Genomic DNA, 22,684 nt, shown 5'->3' with positions numbered 1-22,684 from the left:
TTTCTTTTTACTAGCTCAACAGAATTGTGTGTCTGGATGGCACATAAAACAAAACTTTTTACCGTATCTGAGAGTGTGTGACAACAGTAAACTAATACAGTACTAACCATTTTGTTGCCTGACCTTTGGAGAGACTGAGATTCTGACAATGCCCTTATTAGTCACTTCAGAAGCCATAACATCAGATTAGGGAAAAAAAAACTCTTAAGGAACTGTCCTAGGAGGCATACCTACAAAAGTGCTTACTGTCTGTCTTTATATTGCTAGTTTATTCTCATACTCTGCCTTGCCTTTCTTTTCAATTTCTTGGTCTTCATTTGCCAACTTCTATTTCTGGGTCTTTAATAAACTTCATGGAATTTAGCAATTTCTTCAGCTGCTTCTATCAGCGACAAATGGACCCACTTTCCCTGCTGGTTTTTGGACCAGTAAATTTTTTTTCCTGCAAATTATGCATCAATTCCTTAAATGCTAGCTATTTTCAATCCACATTCATACCTTTAAACACAAAATCCCTGTCAACAGCCTACATTCATTTCATCCCTCCCTATTTTTCTTTATTTAGGATTCAGGGACTAGTTTTGGATTGAAATGCACCATTTTCAAATTTACTGTAAAATTCTACCATATTACGATCCCTCTTCTCTGAAGGCCTCAACAGGTCCATCAGTTAACCCTTCCCTACTGCACAAAACAAAATCTGAAATAGTCCTTTCCCTCAACATTTTTATCTACAAAATATATGTGTTCCTGCTAATTTGACGTATTTAGCTTATATACAGGTGCAGGACAGTATAGTGGTGTAGCTAGTAGAGCCACTGGCTCACAGTCCCAACAACCTGGGTATGATACTGACCTCAGATACAGTCTGCGTTTCCCTGTGGTGTGTAGCTTTCCTCTGGCTGTTTCAGTTTCCTTCCACACCCAAAGATATGGGAATGAAGGGTTAATTAGCTACTATCAATTGCACCTACGGTGTAGGTAAGTGCTAGAATCTGGAGGGAGCTCATGGGAACGTGGGGATGTTTTAAAAATGAGATTAATGTAGGGTGTGCAAGTGGATTGCTGATGGTCACGCAGACTCAATGGGCTGAAGGGCCTGCCGTTCGACTGCTTCTTTCAAAATAAAATGTTTTAAATGTTTAAAGTGTACAGTAAGTTTTTAAATAATTTACTTTAATTTTAAACACAAATTCTGCAGATGCTAGCTATCCAGAGTAACACACACAAAATGCTGGAGCTCATCAGGTCTGGCAGTACCTATATAAAAGAATAAAGGGTCGCCATTTCGGGCGATCCTTCATCAGGACATCCTATACGGATAGCAGCGTTCTAGGGGTGGGCCTCCTGAGGCCTCGTTATCTTGAATCTAGACTTGAGGGAGGCAGACCAGGCCCTTGACAACCAGAGTAACCAGGTGTAAGCAACAATTTAGGCTGACAGCGATAGGATGCTCTGGGTTAGCAGGGACACAGATTTGATGTTGCAGTCTCATTATCTACGATCTTACAGAAAAGGGGCTGAAGGGCTCCTTGTGATACCAACTTGCATGGGACCAGGACCACTGCATCCAAAGACTGGTTGTTTGAGTGGTGTCACAATAACAATCTTGCATTCAATGTCAATAAGACCAAAGGATTAAGTATGGACTTCAGGAAGGGGAAACTGGAAGAACATGCATCATTCCTCATTGAGAGGTCAGCAGTGGAACAGGTGAGCAGCTTCAAGTTCCTGAGTCTCAACATCTCAGGATCTATCCTGGGCCCACCATAGTGATACAGTCAAGACGGAAACATGCCAGCGGCTATATCTCATAAGGAGTTTGAAGAGATTTGGTATGACAAAGACTCTAGCAAATTCCCACAGATGCAAGATGGAGAGGATTCCGACTACTTGCATCATCTTCTGGTATGGAGGCGGCAATGCGTAGGACTGTAGACTCAGAGAGCTCCATCATTGACAAAAGCTTCCCCACTAGAAGACATCTTCCTAGGTCGGTGCTTCAAGAAAGCGGCATCCATCATTAAGGACTGTCACTATCTGGGACATGGCCTTTTCGCTAAACTACCAACAGGGAGGAGGTACAGGAGCCTGACGATGCAGACTCAATGTTTTAGGAATTGCCTCTTCCCCTTGCTTTCAGATTTCTGAATAGTCTGTGAACTCATAAACATCACCTCACTATTCCACTTTTGGACTACTAGTTTTTTTTATTATTGTGACTTATAATGATTAATGCCTGCACTGTACAGCTGACTATGGACACAAGAGACTCTGCAGATGCTGGAAATCCAGAGAAAAACATACAAAAAGCTGGAGAAATTCAGCAGGTCAAACAGCAGTTATGGAAAGGAATAAAGAGTCGACGATTTGGACTGAGACCCTTCATCAGGACTGTAAAGGTTGGGTGAAGCCTGGGTGAGCGGGATGGTTGGTGGGTGAGGGAGGGGGAATGAACCCAGAAGCTGGGAGGTGATAGGTGGAAAAGGAAAAGAGCGGGAAGAATTTGAAAGGGGAGGAGAAAAGAATTGTGGGACAGAGGGAAGGAGGAGGGGCACCAAGGGAAGGTGGAAGGCAGGTGAGAAGAGGAGAAAGAGGAGAATGTGGGGGGGGAGGGTGGAGGAAGAAAAGTTACCAGAAGTTGGAGAAATCGATGTTCATGCCATCAGTTAGAAAGCTACCCAGATGGAATATGAGGTGGTGTTCCCCCAACCTGAGTGGCCTCATTGCGGTAGTAGAGGAGGCCATGGACTGACAGGAAGGGTAGGGATAGGGAAGGGGATAGGAATTAAAATGGTTGGCCACTAGGAAATTCCTCTTTTTGTACATGGAGTGGAGGTGCTCGACAAAGTTGTCCCCAATTTAAGTTGGGTCTCAGCAAAGTAGAGGAGCCCACATCAGGAGCACCAGGTACAGTAGACGACCTCAACACATTTGCAGGTAAAGTGTTTCCTCACCTGGAAGAACATTTGGGGCCCTCAACAGTCAATAAACCTGATTCTGAAATAATGAACAATTCCATCAAAAATCTGTTGCCTTGCTTGATTTGACACACAAGGGCCAAAAAGCCAAGTACTGACCTTGGGCATCCACAGTTAAGAGGGTGATGAAACAATACCCAAAAAATGTTGCTGGGACTGGAGAACTTCAGTTATAAAGAAAGACTGGACAAGCAGGGACTGCTTCACCTGGAATGAAGGCGGCCAACAGGTGACCTTCTAGTGGCTTATAAAATCATAGACTGGGACTAGCTGAGGTAGGCGCCTTGATCAACATGGACGAGCTGTGCTGATGGGTCTGATTCCATGCTATAGAACTCTGTCACTCATTGCAATAACCATTTGTTTCTTCAAGCTTCAGTGGAACTTCACAAAGCAAATGCAACCAAAAAAAAACAGGCATGTGCTTGAGGGCATAATTTAATGTACCTTGACACTCAGAACACAGCCCATCTTCGATTCGGGCTCTAATTAGTGTTTTGCGTTGGAATTGCCACGTTAAAGAAGTTTGCGGACAGCATGATTGCAGCAATGAAACACAGCTCCCTCGCTGCTCCAGTCACCCGTGTTCAATCCCGACCTCCAGTGATGACTGTCGGAGTCTGCATTTCGGCCCCGTGACTAGGAGCTTAGCCCAAATGTTCTGGTTTCTTCCCGCATAACAAAGACATGTGGGTTGGTGGGATAACTGTTCCTAGTGTGCAGTTGAGCAGTAGAATACCGGGCAGTTGATGGGAATGAGCGGAGAACAATATCAGGATTAGCATAAATGGGTGTTTCATGAGCAGCACAGCCTCACTGGGTGGAGGGCTTGTTTCTGTGCTGTATAACTATATGGCTCAAACAAAATCATAAAGCAATTTGAAAATCTTCCTTTGGGGTAGTGTCACAGAAACTGTCCATTACTAGAAAGGGTTGATGAAGACCGTGCAGGAGATGGTGTTCAGATGGACTTCCAGAAGGCTTTTGATAAAATACCTCATTAAATACCTTAGTTCAGAAAATAAACGCATGTGCCAATGATCAGCATTATGTGACAAGAGGCAGCAAATGCAAATGCTTATCAGTGGTTTGTAGTTCTGATGCCCTGGGGTCAGTTTTAGGATCATTGATTTTCTGGTTACACATAAATGACTTGGACTTTACTGTAGGGAGAACAAATCTGAAGGTCAGAAAAACAACTGCACTATAAGCTCCATTTTCCTACTCTTCCCCTTATTTTTCTTTTGTCAATGTCAGGGATCATTCCAGAGTTATGACTTTAAGGATAGCATAATTATGGATGAACTAAAATGAGAACCACACTTTAGGAAATAAAACCTATGCACAATTTAACTTCCAGCTGATACTTTGTGGCTTTCTTCCCCATTGAAACTACATAAGGGAAGACAACAAATGAGTGTTCCTGCTTTAGCACATTGTTAACATGTATCCCTGCCAGATCACAGATGCACAGATCAGGACAAGTCTGTTTTGTTACTTAACCTTCTGATTAATTGTATATACGTCTCAACACTGTAACAAAAGGGGTATATCCTGCCTTTTGGAACCATAAGACATAGGAACAGAGAATTAGGCAATTTGGCCCATCGAATCTGCTCCACCTTTGTGGTTCATTTATTACCAGTCTCAGCCCCATTCTTCTGCCTACTCCCCATAGCCTTTGATGCCCTGACTAATCAAGAATCTCTACTTTAAATATACTCAATCACTTTGCCTCCACAGTCATTTGTGCCAATGAATTCCACAGATTCACTACCCTTTGGCTAAAGAAATTCTTCATCATCTCTGTCCTAAATGGATCTCCCTCTATTCTGAGGCTGGGCCCTTTGGTCCAAGATTCATCCACTATAGGAAGCATCCTCCCCACATCCCCTCTATCTAGGCCTTTCAATATTCAATAGGTTTCAATCAGATCCTCCTCTCATTCTTCTAAGCTCCAGTGAGTACAGGCAGAGGCACATCAAATGCTCATCATGTTAACCCTTTCATTCCTGGAAACATTCTTGTGAACGTCCTCTTCAACACCAGATCTTTTCTGAGGTACGGGGCCCAAAACCACTCACAATATTCCACGTGGTTTGACCAATGCCTTATAAAGCTTCAGCATTACGTCCTTACTGTTATATTCTAGTTCTCTCAAAATGAATGCTAACATTGCATTTGCCTCACTATGCTCACCCCATCTTTCTACTGCCTTAACATGGATTGAGTTTCTCTTGTCTTCAACCTACCACTCCATGAGCCTCCGCATCCAGCATATCATTGTTTGCAACTTCCGCCATCTTCAATGGGATCCCACCACCAAACACATCTTTAAACACAGGAGCCCCTCAGGACTCTGTACTAAGTCCCCTCCTTTACTCTTTGCATACCCATGACTCTGTCGCCACCCAAAGCTCTAATTACTAATTAAATTTGCCGACGACACTACATTGACTGGCCTAATCTCAAACAGTAACGAGGTGGCTTACAGGGAAGAAGTCATCTCGTCATCTCTCTGACACAGTGGTGTCAGGAAAACAACCTCTCCCTCAATGTCACAAAAACAAAGGAGCTATTTGTGGATTACAGGAGGAATGGAGACGGGCATCAATTGTCCTATTGACATCAATGGATCTGGGTTTGAGAGAGTAAACAGCTTTAAGTTCCTTGGCATCCACATCACCAAGGACCTCACATGATCCATACACACCAGCTGTGTGGTGAAAAAGGCACAACAGCACCTCTTTCACCTCAGATGGTTGAGTAAGCTTAGTAGGGGGCCCAAATCCTAAGAACTTTCTACTCGGGCACAATTGAGAGCATCCTGACTGGCTGCATCACTGCCTGGTATGGGAACTGTACCTCCCTTAATTGCAGACTCTGCAGAGAGTGGTGCGGACAGCCCAGCGAATCTGCAGTTGTGAACTTCCCATGATTCAGGACATCTACAAAGACAGGTGTGAAAAAAGGGCCCAAAGGATTTTTGAGTACCCAAGTCACCACAGCCATGATCTATTCCAGCTGCTAACATCCGGGAGATGATACCACAGCACAAAAGCCAGGACCAACAGGCTCTGGGACAGCTTCTTCCACGAGGCCATCAGGCTGCTTAACTGACGCTGATTTGAGTATATTTCAATGTTACATTGACTGTTCTATATATTACAAATTACTATGATTGCACCTTTAGACAGAGACATAACGTAAAGATTTTTACTCCGCATGTATGTGAAGGATGTAAGAAATAAAGTCAGTTCAATTCAATACCTCTCTCCACTTTCCACAGGGATCACTTGCTTCCTGATTCCCTTGTCTATCCATTCCCTCCTGGCACATATCCCTGCAAGCTAGAGAAATGCTACACACCTGCAGGGCCCCAAAAAGTGCTTCAAAATGAGACAACACTTCACCTGCAGATCTGCTGGGGTCTTGTATCTGCTCCTCCTGAAACATTCGTGAGACCTGATGTAAACTGGGGGATTGCTTTGACGAACACCTCTGCTCCATCCACCAGAGTGGAATTTCCTGGTGGCCAACCATTTTAATTCATATCCTCATTCCTGTTCTGGCATGTAGGTCCATGGCTTCCTCTTATGCCATGATGAGGCCACTCTCAGGGTGAAGGATCAGCACCTCATATTCTGTCTAGATGGTCTCCAACCTGATAGTATGAACATCAATTTCTCCTTCTGGTAAATTTTCCCCCTCCCCCTTCCCTCTTCTTCTATTCCCCACTCTGGCCTCTCTCTTCACTTGCCTATCACCTCCCCCAGTGACTCTCCTTCTTACCTTTCTCCATGATCCTGTCTCCCCTCCTAATGTATTCCTTCTTCTCCAGTCCTTTACCTTTCCCACCCACCTGGCTTCTACCTAGTCCTCCTTTCTTTCATCCCACCTTTTTATTCTGGCGTCTTCCCTGTTACTTTCCAGTCCCGAAAAAGGGTCCAGTCCAAAATGTTGACTATTTATTTATATGCATAGATGCTGCTTGACCTGCTGAGTTCGTCCAGCATTTTGCATGTGTTGCCTTGCATTCACCTTCCGTATCATTGACTCAACCTGCGGTTTAACCTTTAGAAAATTCTACTCAATAACCCCCAAGTCCTCTTGCACCTCTAATTTTTGAATTTTCTCTCTGCTTAGAAAATAGTCTACCGCTTTATTCCTTCTACCAAAGTGCATAATCATACACTTCCCTACACTATACTTTTTTTGCCCATTCTTTCAATCTGTCTAAGCCCTTCTGCAGACTCCCTGCTTCCTCAACACTACCTGACCTTCCACCTATCCTTGTATTGTCCGCAGCTCAGCTACAAAGCTACCAATCCCATCATCCAAATCATTTACATATAATATGAAAAGGAGCGGTCTCAACACCAACACCTGTGGAACACCACCAGTCACGGGCAGCCAACCAAAAAGCAACAACTCTTTGACTCCTGCCCATTTGAATATGCTAAGGGGCTCTGATAGGTGGATGAGTTACTATTGTATGTGACCGGGTGACCGTCAGATCTTATTCAGCATCGTTAAAAGTGTACTTAGCCATCCACCCAGGTAATGCTAGAATAGTTGTCTGTGCCTTTAAGGGAGATGGTGATGTCATTACGCACGCGCGGGACAGTGGGGAGACCATTTTGCTTTCTACTGAAGATGCTGGTGGGGCGTTGGAATCTGGTTTCTCCCAGAGTGTGCTGGGCAGGGTGAGGAAAGATTTTCTCGAGTGAATGACTCAACGCTGGATCACGTGGCTTGGGCAAAGTTCCTCACCATCCAAATAGGATTGCCAGTACCGTATTTGTACCATATTAGTTCTGGTACTTTTATACTGCATATGCGATTCTGTCTCTGGTGGGAATCGAAAGTTAAACTGAGATTGTAATGGCAAGAACTGGTTGTAAATTTGTTCGCTTTGTTTCGCGACCGTCTAATGGCACTTAAACATCGAAAACTGATAAAGAAATCAAACCCGAAAGAGTCTTTGTTGTCCTAAGCAAGTACTTTTCCCCAGGCTACAAACTGTAAATATGTAATTCTTTAAATTTGTTTGAATATACTATGAATGTTAAAGATAAGTAGATGATTATAGCAATTGAAACTATAGTTAATCGTTTATCATTATCTTTGTATTGAAAAGTATAACATTGCGTCAAAAGAGAGAGATTCTCTTGGATTCTCTCTCTCTCTCACACACACACACACACAGAGGTTTGTTGTGTAAGTAAAGATTTTATATTTCCTAGTTACAACTTCCGTGTGACTCAGTTTTAGTCAGTCACAACAATCAGTACTCTTGAAAAGACAGCAGAAGCAGAGCGTATTCACATTGACTGTGGACTCTCGGTACTGCACATAGATGCTGCTCGAACATATCCTATTCAAGCATCATGAACTATCACATTTTTGCATTACTCTGCGAAGACTATAAATTTGTCTCATTGTGTAGTGGGATTAGAAGACCAACAGTGGCTTCTTCTTGCCATGAATTTATTCACTCTAAAAAACATTTTTAAACTATTCACATCAGATGAAAGGTCTCAGCCAAACCTACTAATACTTCTTTGCCCATCACCCTAACTGGGCATAGGCCTCCGGCAGCAGCTTGCCAGACTCATCTGTCCTGGGCCAGTCTTTTGAATTTTCCCCAGGTGCAGCTCGTCTTCAAAGATCCTTCCTCTCCCAGTGATGAAGTCTCTGAAGCTTCTGTTGGCATTTCTGTACCACTGGGTTCTTATTTGCCAGCTCCATGCCCAATCTTTCTCCTTTCACAGCTGTCCATGGCCGAGTTATTAGTCTGAAATATTGCCTCTTTATTCCTTTCCATAGATGCTACCTGACCTGCTGAGTTCCTCCATTAGTTTGGCTGTGTGACTCTGGATATCTGCAGAACCTTGTATGTTTAAAAACTACTCATTAATCTTAACCTTATATTTGGAGATTACTCTCCCACCAGATCATGATTACATCAGTGAAAAACCCAGCCATATTTACCATGTATGTACTTCTTAAGATTGCTGATGGAGTTAATGTTATTGTAATTTATTACTGTAAATAAAAATCATTTGGCCAAAGGTTGGCCACACTAATCTGATATGATTCAGAGGACCAGGGACAATCAGTCTGTGAGCCAATGACTTGTAAGCCTAAAGTTAAACACTGGTGTAAACATCCCAAATGAATGAGGAAATATGTGAGTCTCCTCTGAGGGGCTAAGTATCGTTGAAGAACATGACAGCTACACCCCATTAACAACCAGCAAATTTGAGCTTGCTTTTCAAATAATTGGGCTCCAAGAATCTTAAATCACATTCAAAATACAAGAGGAAACTGATTCTGAGCACGTACCCAAAATTATTATTGATACTAAATAAAATAGTTTAGTATTAGTAAATTATTACATAGTACAGCAGCATAGTGGTTAGTGTAACACTTTAAGTTCCAATGATCAGAAGATCGTGGTTCAATTCCCAGGAGCTTGTATATTTTCCCTGTGACCTTGTGCGTTTCCTCCCACATTCCAAAGATATATAAGTTAGGGGTAGTAAGCTTGGGGATGCTATGTTGGCACTGAAGTCATGGCAACTCTTATATGCTGCCCCCAGCACATCCTTGACAGTGCTGGTCCTTGATGCAAATGACACATTTCACTGTACTTTTCGATGTACATGTGACAACTAAAGGTAATCTTCCTTTAATGCTTTTACCAATGCAATCTACCGTATGTGTATTGAACAGGGCAAAAAATGGAGAGGAACAACAGAACATCCAAACTATGGAATAGACGTACAGCTCCTTCCAATACACCCAAATAACCCTGAGCATCTATTGAGTTCCTAATGGGAGCTATACTTCTGGTCTCTGCATGAATATTCCATCTCTCACTCTCTCTAGTGTAAATCATTGCTCTGTATCATTTAACACAGAAGGGGTTTCAGGCAGGCTCCTGACCTCTGGGCTACTAGTGTGCTGCAAGGGAAGGAAGGAAATGTGAAAAAAAATATGTTGATCAAAAACTGCCAGTTCAGTCTAGTTACTATTAATGGGCTTTGCACTGGTAACACACTTTCATTGTTAGTTTTAATATTAATTCTATAATTAGAAACAAATCTCTTAAAATTAACCGAGTTAAAAATATCTGAGGTTACTTATTGATCTCAAAGCAGGTCAAGGGTTTTTCAAAATAGTTGTATCATAGTTCAAACGAGACAATTGTACCACTGGCCCAGATTCCTAAATGATTGTTCCTTTCATTCTTTGACCAAAAACAACCAAATCAAATGTGGTATCAACAGAAAATATGTGATTGCTATTTTCCATTATGACACTGAAATTTTAGAATCTTGGCTTGATTTTGAAAGGGACATTATAATAGCCAAAAGATTTTATTGCACATAATGTGCACCTTGAGGTTTTGTGTAGATTTATTGGAAGAAGGGAGGGTGATGCTCAGTCTTCACTATTCTTAGCATCACAATGCGATAAAATTCCATTAATCTGGTAACTTTCGAGTTCAATCGTACCAGCTTCTGAACTTGTGGATGGTATTTCTATTAATGTTGAATGTGAACTTTGATCTCTGATTCTACTTCATTGTGTCTCTAGCGCTTTATTTGTTTCCCTACACTGCATTTTCACTGAAACTGTCCAGTTCTTCTGTTTTTTTTGTTCCTTTTTGTAATACCTCAATGTCATATGGCATGATATGGATGGCATGCAAGCAAATACTTTACTCTTTATCTTGGTAATGTGACAATGATAAACCAAGCACCAATCACCCAACACTTCATCATAATAAATCTTCCAGTGAACCTGGTAGTTTAAAGGGAGTGGCTCTGGGGAGTTAATACGCATCAAAGGATCCAAAATCTTTGTGAGTTAAATGGAGTGCAGAAACCAAAATCACAGTGAGTTTCAAGGGAGTACTGTGTATTGGTTTACTATAGTTACATGCATCAAGATGCAGTGAAAAGCTTGGCTTGCATGCTATTCACATAGATCAGATCATTACACAGTGCATTGAGCTAGAATAGGGTAAAATAACAACAGTGCAAAATAAAGTGTAAAAGCGACCAGAAGGGTGCAGTGCAGGTACACGATAAAGTGCAAGATCACAACAAGATATATTGACTCCAAGAGTCCATCTTATCATACAAGAGGTCCTTTCAAGAATTTGATATTTTGCCATTGGAAAGGAATACAGATTAGCTCTCTGCTGAAGAGGTATATTTGACAATAGAGAGAGAAAGATCAGAAGAGATGGTGAAACCAACTTTTTGCTTTTTTATGTCATGTGCTCATACAACTACTGGAAGTGTTTTCACCTCCTCTATTCCCCTCATCCAAGAATGCAACAGTCCTTCCTAGAGAAGTGGGGATTAATTTACATTCCCTCTACTCCCGTGCACTGTATTCGATATTCAAGCTGGTGTCTTTCTTGCAATAGATTCACCAACTGCAGATTAGATGACAGCTCTGCATTCTATCTGCAGGGGCGACCCTGAGGTTCCCATTGCCTGCCATTTTAATTCTCCATCCCGGGCTGGCTGGTGGCGCAACAACATTGGTGCCGGACCCGACCCCAGAGCTGAGGTTCCCCGGTTCGAAACTAGTCGGGTCCGCCCCCGAGTATGCTTTCCAACCATGCCAGGTTGAGTGTCGAAACTGCAACTCGACCTCATAAAATAAAGGGAAAATACTGTGAAAATGTCTGTGTGAGGAGAGGCGTACCACACAGTCTCTCTCTCGCTCCACGCCTTGTAAAAAACCATGAAAAAGACATCATCGCGGACACACGCACGGACACACAGACGCACAGACTCGCATGCACAAAGGCACATGCCAAAAAAAAATTCTCCATCGCATTCCCACGCTGACCAATTGGTCGGTGGCTTCCAACATTATTATAATGATGCCCAGTGCAAACTTAAAGAACAATACTTCATCTTCCATCAGTGCAACTCTCTAGACTCAGTATTGAATCCTATCACTTGTTTTCTCCATTGGTATCAGAACTGGTCAGCTCTGTTGGATTATATCAACTCACTTTTATTCTCTCTGCCATTTTCCAAGTTTTTAATGAACAAAAGAAGATGCCTTTCCTCCCAAACTGTCCCCATTAGCTCACTGGCCAGATGACCATGTTGACTGCTTATCCACAGGGCAACCCTGGTCTCACCTTATCAAGGGGTATTTCTCTTTTCCTATCCATTGCTCCACCACTCTTGTTGTACCTTCATACTAACTTCTTTCTCTCTTCTATGGTACTCATCAGCTTGAAACATTATCTCTGTTTTTCTTTCCAAGGTTCAATCTGACCTGCTGGGTTCCCAGCCTTTGATTAAGATTTCCAGCATTTAATTTTTTATTTTCATTAGCTAACTCTTTACACTCTATTTCCTAATTACAATTAAAGAGACATCCAGGCTACTGGAATCATGCCACAGAGTAATTCCATTCTCTCATCAGGTTCAAGATCAGCTATTTTCTTTCAACCAACTGGCTTTTGAAACAATTGGCACAACACTGTTTAGCAACACATTGATGCTTTTTATCACTTTGCACCAAAATGGACTTTGGCTTTTAGTTGTGTTCTTTCTTGTAAAGTTATGTTACTTGTGAATGTTGCTTATTTGTTCTGTGCCTGTGATACTGTTACAAATTTTTCATTGTACCTGACAATAAACTTGACTTAAACTCATTTGCTGTAACCTTGTTCTCACTCACATGACCATCAATTCTATCAGAATTCTTCTACAACCTCACTACACACTCAGGGTAATTTTCAGAACCACTGTCTTAACTACTCTATGAAGAGCTGCAAGGACACAATGGTCAAATGGCCTCTCTGTGCACACTAACAATTCTACAATATGCCAGTAAAGCAAAAGATAATGTAATAACATTTCAGTAGCTCACATACAAGGAAATTACAGTAATCACAAGGAGTGCTTTACATCTTCATGATGTTTTGATAAAATGATTTTAGAGCAACAACTCATATTAATACATCATCTTTGATGTAGTAAAATGATCCCAGGCACTCAGTAGAGCATTAACACAATCTAGGCCTCAAAGAATATCTAATAGAATATCTTAGCCCAAGAATTAGATTTCACGATAGTCTCTTAAAGGAGAGGGAGACAGATGCTTTAGGAAATAAAATGAGGAATCTGGAATTCAAATAATAGAAACCCATAAAGTAAGAGAAACAAACTAATTGCCTTCAACACAATTCACACTATTGCCATCCATCTACGGAATACAACTAGGATGTCTCCTGGCAAATATGTGTCTCAAGAAAGTTATGGTACACTAAATATGTTATCAGTGGAAAAATGAAGTTCTTCACTATCAAAGAATAACAAAGTTCCTTTGGAACAGTTTTAGAAAACTATCATACAATAAAAAGTCAGGAATTTTTGTTTTTCTAGAAATGTTAATGATTTCTATCAAGTAAATTGACTACACTGAGGAAAATTCAGGATTAAGTAATCACATGAAAAGACCAATTAACAATGAGGTCTGCACTTAAGTTTTTTTTACAATTAAAAAGAAATACACTTGGAAAGAGGTCTCTGCAATCTGCAGTAAATTAAATACAAATATATTTTCTAATGTTTGCAGGTACTTTTACTCATGAAACTCAAGATAGTGGGACATTACTAAAATAAACTCAGCATTACTGAATAAAAAATATCAGATAGTGGTTATCCAATGAAACATTTCATCCATTAATATTTTCATTTAAATATTCATTACATTTGAAATTTCTCCCAACAAAAAGACATAGCACGTTCTCTTAGCAAAGTAATGGACTGCAATAAGTTATGACAAATTATAAAGTAATGGCTACAAATTATGACAAACTTGCACTGTTACAAACAAGGGAACACTTAATAATAAACATGCAAATTTTACTAAAAAAATTACAGGACATTTTCATTTCAGTTTTGTTTCACCTGTCCACCAACGTCAATGACACAAGCTGCTCTGATGATAAATAATTGAGATATTAATACTGAAATTTAATTATAAATTACTGTAGATGAGGAACTCCCATGGCAGTAACAATGGAATATCACCACAGTTCTTCATAGATTGGACAGACACACTACAACAATATCTGCTAGGTCCTACAGGAGACAGTACAGCTGACACACTTTTTTTTTGCTGTTGTCATGTCTTTCAAATCAGAATAATCAGCACTTACACAGGATCACAGCAGCCTATAGTGTAGCAGAATGAAGCATGCATTCAACCACAATATATTATTGCATGCTTCCTCGCAACTCTGACTGCAATGACACCATGACCAATTTCATATTAACTTCTTCATGTTCCGCAGCAAACAGTATTGGTCAAGAACACAATGCAAGAAACAAATGAGAGACATCTCTCAGCATTTTCAACATTATTTCTAATTTTCCTGCATGCGCAGCAAGGAGAAAGCCAGAGAGCAAGGAATATTGCCAAAAACATCTCAGAGAGCAATTCTAAATGAGTCTTACCTGCGTGTATTCAAAGTCTGAAAGAAGGGCGATACTCTTAATATAATCCAATCGAAACTGGTGCTCAGGGTTAGCTAATTGGACTGGTGGTATTAAAGTGCTCATCGCTGAGACTATTGTCTAAAAATGGATAGGAAACAGTTACGAACATTAATCTGAGACAGTTTATTTGAGTGACAAAGTTGGATTTTTTTTCCTATGAAAAAATCAAAAGACCAGCTCAGTCACAACAGTATGCTGTTTTTTTGGAACGAACAAGTAAACTATTAAAACACTTACCACGATGGCATCTTTAATATTTTTCCTAATATCTTGCACTTTCATCTTCTTCTCTCTGTATTAACATGAACAAGAATGGCTTGATTTATTCAAGCTAAATATACCTTTCTTTTCAGCTCATGATTAAAATAAACTGAGCGACAAGAGGTCTCTCGGAGTTGCAGAAGCAAGGCACATTAATTTACAGCAACACACAAATATGGGGAAAGGGTAAGTTGTCACTACTTGCAAGTGTTGCTGCAGTATCAATACAAGTTATAACTACTTGCAAAACAGCTTACCAAAACAGCGTTCTCAAAAACTGCCCCAACGGCACACATATTGGCCAGCCGGTATGCATAACCATTCACCCACACAACCATCTCCAGACTTCCCACCAACATGGCCCCACGCGACTTCACTTTCAACCTTAACCATAGCTTGCAACACACAGGACTTACTCTGCATTAAATCCATTCACGTGCAAGATCCGCATTTGCTTGACAATTGTACTTTTCCCAGATTCACCAGCCCCTGAAATAGAATCAGATCCAAACAAATAAGGAAGTACAATCATTAATACAATAACCATCTTATTACTGTGGGTGTGTGTGACTGTGTGCATAAAGTGAGAAAATATGCACAAATATAACCATATGTACGCATATAGAAACAGACACACACACACACACTGACATATCTGTAATGCATTGTCTGTGTAATTCTGCATTCTCTAATGGAATAAACACCATTATGGCTCCATCTTACATTATGTTGAGTTGATGGCCAGGGGGGACTCTAGTGAAATTACAACCACAAGACACTGGCAATGTGGGCCACGCCAGTGGCATCCAGTTCCAAAGAACAATTGACAAAATATTGTAATATTAGACAATAGACTGAGCAGTATATTGACAGTGTTGCAACACACGTCAAGTTGCACTCCATTGACATGATACTGTAATGTAAGAAAACAATGAGAAAAGCATTGGCAAATATTACAGTATGCCAAAGTGTTGAGAGTTCCAGTCACATTACGTTGCAATGTGAAGAAACAGAAAGCACTCCTTTTACATTACATCGCAATTCATATACATCAAGTAGCCCTCACTAGCACTCTGTTGCAATACACTTAGGAGCAACAACATGTTGCAAAATAGATACACTGAACTATCTATAGATAATATGTTGCAATATAATTATACCTCACTGATATTGCAATATTAGATGATATATCAAGCTCCATTCCATTGAAGTAGTGTGATTATAAGGATACACGGAGCTTACGTTTGGATGCATATGTTGCAACAGAGATACATCGAGGAGCATTTCATTGATATTATGTTACCTAAAGACAACAGAGAGCACGCCACTGACATAATGTTACAATATGAAGATATAATTGTGCAGCGTTCCGTACATCAAGGTGCATTCCTCTGGCATTATATTGCGATATAAAGACGATGTTGCAATACGATATTCCAAGAGCATTCCATTGACACTATGTTGCAATTCAACGACACCTCGGGATGCACTCCATTAGCATTATATTGCAAGAAAAACGAAATAGCAAACCTTACACTGTAACATGATTTTAAAATACAAATCGGAATCGTGGTGTACTCCATTAAGATTTTATGGTCATATAAATATATATTGAGGAGCCCTCCACTCTCACGACTGCGGTGTAAAATACATCAAAGTGCACTCCATTGACATTATATTGCAATATACAGACACGCCGGGCACGGATGTTGCAATTTAAAACGAGGAGCGCTCCATTGTAACATGATGTTGCAAGAGCGGCCGTTCAACGGCGCTTACCCAGCAGAAGGAGCCGATGAGTCGCTTTATACGTCTGTCTGTCTTTCTGCAATTGCTTCTCGATTTTTTTGTTGGCTTCTCGCTGGGCTTTCTCGTCGTGTCGCTGATCCTCGGTCTTGCTGTTGCCCAAACAACCCATGGCTAGTTCTGTCCTCCTCGGGCTCCTCTCCCTCTCTTGTACCCCCCTCCCCGCTCTCTACCCACCCCTCTATCTGTCTTCCTCTCCTCTGTAGATGGGTTTAGATACAAAATTCCCACTGATGCACAAGCAGGGAGCGCGCCCTCTCTGGGTTTGCTGTCTCTGTCTCTCTCTGTCTCTCTCTCTCTCTCTCTCTCTTCCCCCCACCCCCTCCTCCTCCCTCCCTCCCTCCCTCCCTCTCTCTGTGCAATGGCAGGAAGGGGAGAGAGAACAAGTTACCCGTCACAAACGCCTCCCCTTTGATATGTTTTTTTTCAAAAATTGGATTAAATAACCATTTAAACAAAAGCTTACAATTACCCAACCTAAAGCCGAATAATAATGCAACGGGAAAGAAGGCACCGATAAATTAACAAAACAATCCAACCAGAAGTCGCTATAGATAATGTGCAAGTAGATTTTTTTAAGACAATCTATAAATATACCCGAGCGTGAGCGCGCGCGCATGTGCACGTACACTGCAAGGGAGCCGAGCCGGGAGCGAGGACACAGGCTCCGCCTGCGCGGGCGCACTCCCGCTATCGCAGACGGGGAAGTGCGGGTCGATAGAGGGTCCTACAAGTTGGCACCCAGACAAAAATAAACACAGAAGGCAGATTTAAAAACGCATAGATATTTAAAATCGAAAACTGTTCTACTGTCCGATACTACTCAGCACGCCTCCTCCGACCCGCACCCGCTGACTTGCCCAAACTAAATTAATGGGAAAGCTGTGTCTTCATATGGTATATAAAATGCAGTTTTGCACGATACATACCTGCATGTATATAGATGTACGCTTATAAATCATAGAGACCTACAGTATGAAAACAATCCCTTCAGCCCAACTTGATCAAAATGCCCATTTCTGCAAGTCCCATTTGCTTACGTTAGACCCATCTCTCTCTTTAAACTTTCCTATACATACATTAGTACATAAAACGTGTTTTGCTCTGCTTGACTCAGTCTAGGCGGGTGATGATGAGTCTGGACATAGGAAGGTATAGAGAACTTAGAGACGTGGTGTCATGAGAAAAAGCTTTCCCTCTATGACAACAAAACAAAAGAGCTCCTGGTCGACTTCAGAAATTGGGGTAGTACACACACTCCTATCTACATCAATGGCATTGTGGCTGTGAGGGCTGAGAACTTCACCATGTAGGTGTGAACATCACCAATAACCTGCTGTGATCCAAAACACTGAAGTCATTGTCTAGAAAACTCACTAACTTCCTCCGGACTCTAAAGAAGTTCGGCATGCCCCCCCCCCCCCACCCCGCCAACTCTAACCAATTTTTATCAATACAACACAAAGTATTCTGTCTTGATGTTTAGTGGCTTGGTATGGCAACTGCTCTACACCTGACAAAAAACTGCAGAGCTGTAGACACAGCTCACCCATCTGTGATTTTTATCAGGAGTGCTGTCAAGTATCCCTCCAAACTGTTCAACAATCTACTTAACATCCTACCATCAGGCAAGAAGTACCACAGCATTAAGGACAGTTGGGATCACAGATAGCCTCCTTTCTCAGGCCTTGAGTCTACTGAACTCCCTGCCTCCATCCAGGTCTCATCATGTATGAAGTGAAGTAGGATTAGACTGCTTACTTTTTACTTGTGTTGTAAATGTACCTTAGGCTAAATGTCAATCTTTTGGAATATACTTTATATTTTGTTAATTTATTTGTGGTAATATTATTTTAAGATTTGTGTAATATGTATTGAATTGTGCACCTTGGTCCAGAGGAACATTGCTTTGTTTGGCGGTGTCCATGCATATGGCTGAATGACAATAAGCTTCAACACATCACAGGAACCAATCTCCCCTCTATGGACGCTGTCTATAATTCTCATTACTTCAATAAAGCAACCTGCATAATCAAAGGTCCACCCATCCTGAACATTCTCTCTTCTCCTCTCTCCCACTGGACAGAAGATACAAAAGCATTAAAACACGTACCACCAGGCTTAAGGGCAGCTTCTATCCCACTGTTATCAGGCTCTTGAATGGACCTCTGGTACAATAAGATGGAGTCCTCGCCTCACAATGACCTCGTTATGATCTTACACTTTATTGTTTACCTGCACTGCAATTCTCAGTAGTTTTTACACTTAATTCAGTGTTTTTATTGTTTTACCTTATTCCAGCTCAATGCACTGTGTAATGATTTGATTTGATTTAACTTATTTAGAGATAAAGCACGGAACAGTCCCTTCCAGCCTAATGAAATACACCACCCAGCAATCCACCTACTTAACTCGAGCCTAATCACGAGACAATTTACAATGACCTACTAACCAGTACATTTTTACACTGTAGGAAGAAACCAGAGGACCTGGAGGAAATACACATGCTTGCAGGATGGACATACAAACTTCTTACACACAGCGTTGGAATTGAACTGTGAATTGTGACACCCTGAGTTGTAATAGAATTGAACTAATGACTATCTGTACAAACAGTACACAGACAAGATTTTCACTGTATCTTGGTATACGTGACAATAACGAACCAATACCAGTTTGCTTGGGTGTATCTTTAAATATGCGCGGGCGTGTGTACATCAGATCAGATTTTTGAACCAACCAACACAACCCCATCTCATCAATGGAACATCACCACTATGGACTTGTCTACAAAAGTGTCTTTTTTGTTTTTTGCTCCAAGGTCTTGAATTTGCACGGTATTTTTCCATTGTTTATTATAATTTTATGTGTCATTTATGATGAATATACTGTCTATTTCATGTATGTTATGTACCTATGTGCCTGTGATCCTGCTGCAAGCAAGTGCATGTGACAATAAACCCACTTTATATATCCACTTCGGCCACCAATGCACAAACACAGCTTTTGGTCAATTAAGGGAAAGAGTGGTGTTAGATAAAAACCTCAGACCTAGTCCTAAGCTCGTGGGCTACGGGGAAGCACTGATCACTTCTATATATTATGAGCAATTTTGGACCCCATATCAAAGGAAAAATGTGCTTGTCCTGGAAAGAGTCCAGAAGAGATTCACAAGAATGATTCAAGGAAGGAAAGGGTTGATATTTGAGGAATGTTGCATGGTTCTGGACCTAGATTCCATGGAGTTCAGAAGGATCTCACTGAAACTTACTGAAGGCTGCATAGTGTGGATGTGGAGAGACTGCTTCTATTAGTAGGAGAGTCAAAGCTCCAATGTCACAGTCTCAGAATAAAGGGATGTCCCATTGGAGCCAATGTTCCCTCTGAGGTATGCGTGTGCACACATCTTTTGCTACTAGTGCCCAAAGGAATTTAAACTGCGCACAAAATGTTATCACACTGTACCTCATTGGCATGTGAAGTATATTTCACTATCATACACAATCACATTTCCTTTTCTGGTTTCTGATGCGGATGGTGTTGACAACATGGAGTTCACAATGATTTGTCTGCAGATTTTAGAACTGACTTATTTATACTGTTTTTATTGAAGAAATTATTGATTCACTATGTCGAATTCCAAAGAAGCAAAGGGCGTGAAGCACAGAAGAACTGCTATTTCATTTAAAGCAGAATGGCTTAATGAGGCAGTAGAATATACTACATTGAAAGCTCATGAGGTCAGGAACGAGCAGTGACAAGAAATACTTGCGTACAATACAAGAACTGGTGTTACTTGCGTGTATTGATGTGATGCAAAAGTTGCTGGAGAATTTGCAGGTGGGAAGTAGTGGAGTGATGTTTGGAAACTTGACTTTTTAAAGCATCATTTAGCAAGCAAATCCCATATGGACAGTGTGGAAAATTTCCGGAGAGAAAATCCTTCATTACCTGGCACAGGCCTGTGACGTATGCTTTGTGAGAGTGCAGATGAATGAGAGAGAAAACCATCAAAGCCTGAGGAGATCAACGTGCTTATTAACAGTGCTTTGCTAGCTGTTAAAATAAATATCTCTATTTATAAAATTCAGTGTGCACTTGTTGTTGTCACTGGGCAAAAAATTGCACAGCACAAGATTTTTGTGCACACCGGTCATTACAAATCAGAGGGAATATTGACTGGGACTGATATGTGAAGGAATTTCTTCAGCCAGAGGCTTGTAAATTTGTTGCCACAGATGCCAAGTCACTGGGCATATTTAAGGCAGAGATTGATAGGTTTTTGGTTGGTAAGTGGGGTTACGGGTTTCAGGGGAAAGGCAGGAAAATGGGATTATGGAAAAAGAAATCAGCTATGACTGAACTGCAGTACAGGCTCAATGGACCAAATGACTTAATTCTGCTCCTATATCTTATGGTGTTATTGTCTTTGCCTTCCTTTTATACTTCCAAGACCTATAGCAGGAAACTCGAAGTGGAAAGATACAACCATTGTTGTCTCCAATTGAGGCCCTTCATTGGTAGGGATCGACCATGGATATTGCATCCTAGCTGTCTATGAGATACGCAAGCCAGGCCAGTATGATGTGGACGGCAAGCTGTTGCCCAAGCAGCAGGCTCTGCCTCTCCATGCAGGGTCCATAGCAATGGCAGAGACCAATACAGTTTGGCACCAGTGGCATCACAGGATTTGCGAGTCAGCATTGAACTCAACGTAGGGCTGCCATAGGGATTCTAGCTCCATAAGTGGAGCCTTCTCCATGCGAGGATATAGCCGCAAGGTTATGGATGTTTGAGATCAGAGTTTTTCTTCTCCTAAATGAGCTGCCAATCATGGCTGACGAGCCCCATCTGCCTAAAGCAACTGGTTTTAGGTGCCAGTAACCCACCTTTGCCCCTTCTCCTGTCAGTAGAAATGGTTCCACCAGGCTTAGTAGTGGCTTAAGCCACACGTTAAGGCTGGGAGCTGGACTTGGTTGTCAGAGGCTATTTGAGGTGCATGACATTGGGAGCATTTAATAGGTAGTGGTATCTTGTTGCCATTACCACCACCCCCCCCGCCCCTGGCTATAACAACCTTAAGGAATTTGTCCCCACAACATGCTCCAAATTCAACAGAAGGACCAGCAAGCCAACATCCATGTCCTCTTGCTGGTCAACATCTCCAGCATTTATGTCCTTTTTATACTGCTTTCAGCTCTGTTGGACAAGTCATACTGATGACACCTCACTTGCTATGCCTGAGTCTTGGTCACAGGAAAGCGATCAGTGAGTGGAAGGAGGAAAGGACTCGAGGCTGAGCTTGTACCTGGTTGAAGAAATGCAGTGTCCTCCACTGACTCCCAGGGCTCTTCATTTGTGCCTGGTCAGACTGGAGTCATCAGGATGAATTGGGAACTTCACGTCCATGTAGCAGAGACAAATGGAAACACTGTGTAAGCACACAGCCTCACTCATTATACACCTACCCACATTGTTACGACACCCGCTGCAGCTGTAGAAAAGTTTGGGCTCTCATACTGGTCACGTCAGCCACCTCAGAGCTCACACAACTGAAGGGGTTGCAAGTCATTCTCAATCGCAAGGGACATGTGCTTTGCATGCCATCTATTCAGTATATAATTACTATATTAAATGTACACATATGTGTATGAAATATATGTATATGTATATACATTATAACACCTAGTGCAAACACCTCTTCAGTTAGAGAGCTATACTATTCAGAAAATGAAGAATGCCTGCAGACAATTTTTGCTGATAAGAGCAACAGTCAGTGAAAGAGATCCCTGCTTGTTAACTCACACAATTTGGGAGCATCCTCACTGCTCTCAAACCCATCAATCACGCTGTTAGAGTCCTGTACTTTAATAAATTCACCCACCCATGGAAGTGAAGCTGCTTCTTCTGATCATTCCACCCTCCTCTGCAATTTGTACGTCCTGAACATCTGTTGTCCACACATACCATTACATTAAATAGCCTCATCCCAGATACCAGCGCCTGCTTTTTGCCCCCAAAACCTAATTTCCCCATCAAACTGCCTCCTGCTTCTGTGTTAAACATATCCACCCTGGTAACAGT

General features: G+C 41.5%; 1 protein-coding gene across 5 annotated transcripts in view; it reads right to left on the bottom strand.

Annotated features, from left to right (window-relative positions):
- Positions 1-22,684, bottom strand: part of LOC134352130 (guanine nucleotide-binding protein G(s) subunit alpha-like) — a 394,058-nt gene that overhangs the window by 253,720 nt on the left and 117,654 nt on the right. For 3 of the 5 annotated variants that reach the window (XM_063059366.1, XM_063059357.1, XM_063059374.1), the window contains 3 exons: positions 15,211-15,283; positions 14,771-14,825; positions 14,492-14,611 (listed from right to left, as the gene is read on the bottom strand). In XM_063059366.1, the coding sequence (XP_062915436.1) occupies positions 14,492-14,611; positions 14,771-14,825; positions 15,211-15,283 (248 nt within the window). Of the gene's footprint in view, positions 1-14,491; positions 14,612-14,770; positions 14,826-15,210; positions 15,284-16,573; positions 16,739-22,684 lie in introns of those variants that run through there. The other 2 variants (XM_063059383.1, XM_063059392.1) reach the window with 1 other exon arrangement.

This window comes from Mobula hypostoma, chromosome 1 (assembly GCF_963921235.1).
Source record: "Mobula hypostoma chromosome 1, sMobHyp1.1, whole genome shotgun sequence".
NCBI lineage: Eukaryota > Metazoa > Chordata > Chondrichthyes > Myliobatiformes > Myliobatidae > Mobula > Mobula hypostoma.
The sequence above is the reverse complement of the archived record's forward strand: the minus strand, read 5'-3'. Positions and strand labels throughout refer to the sequence as shown.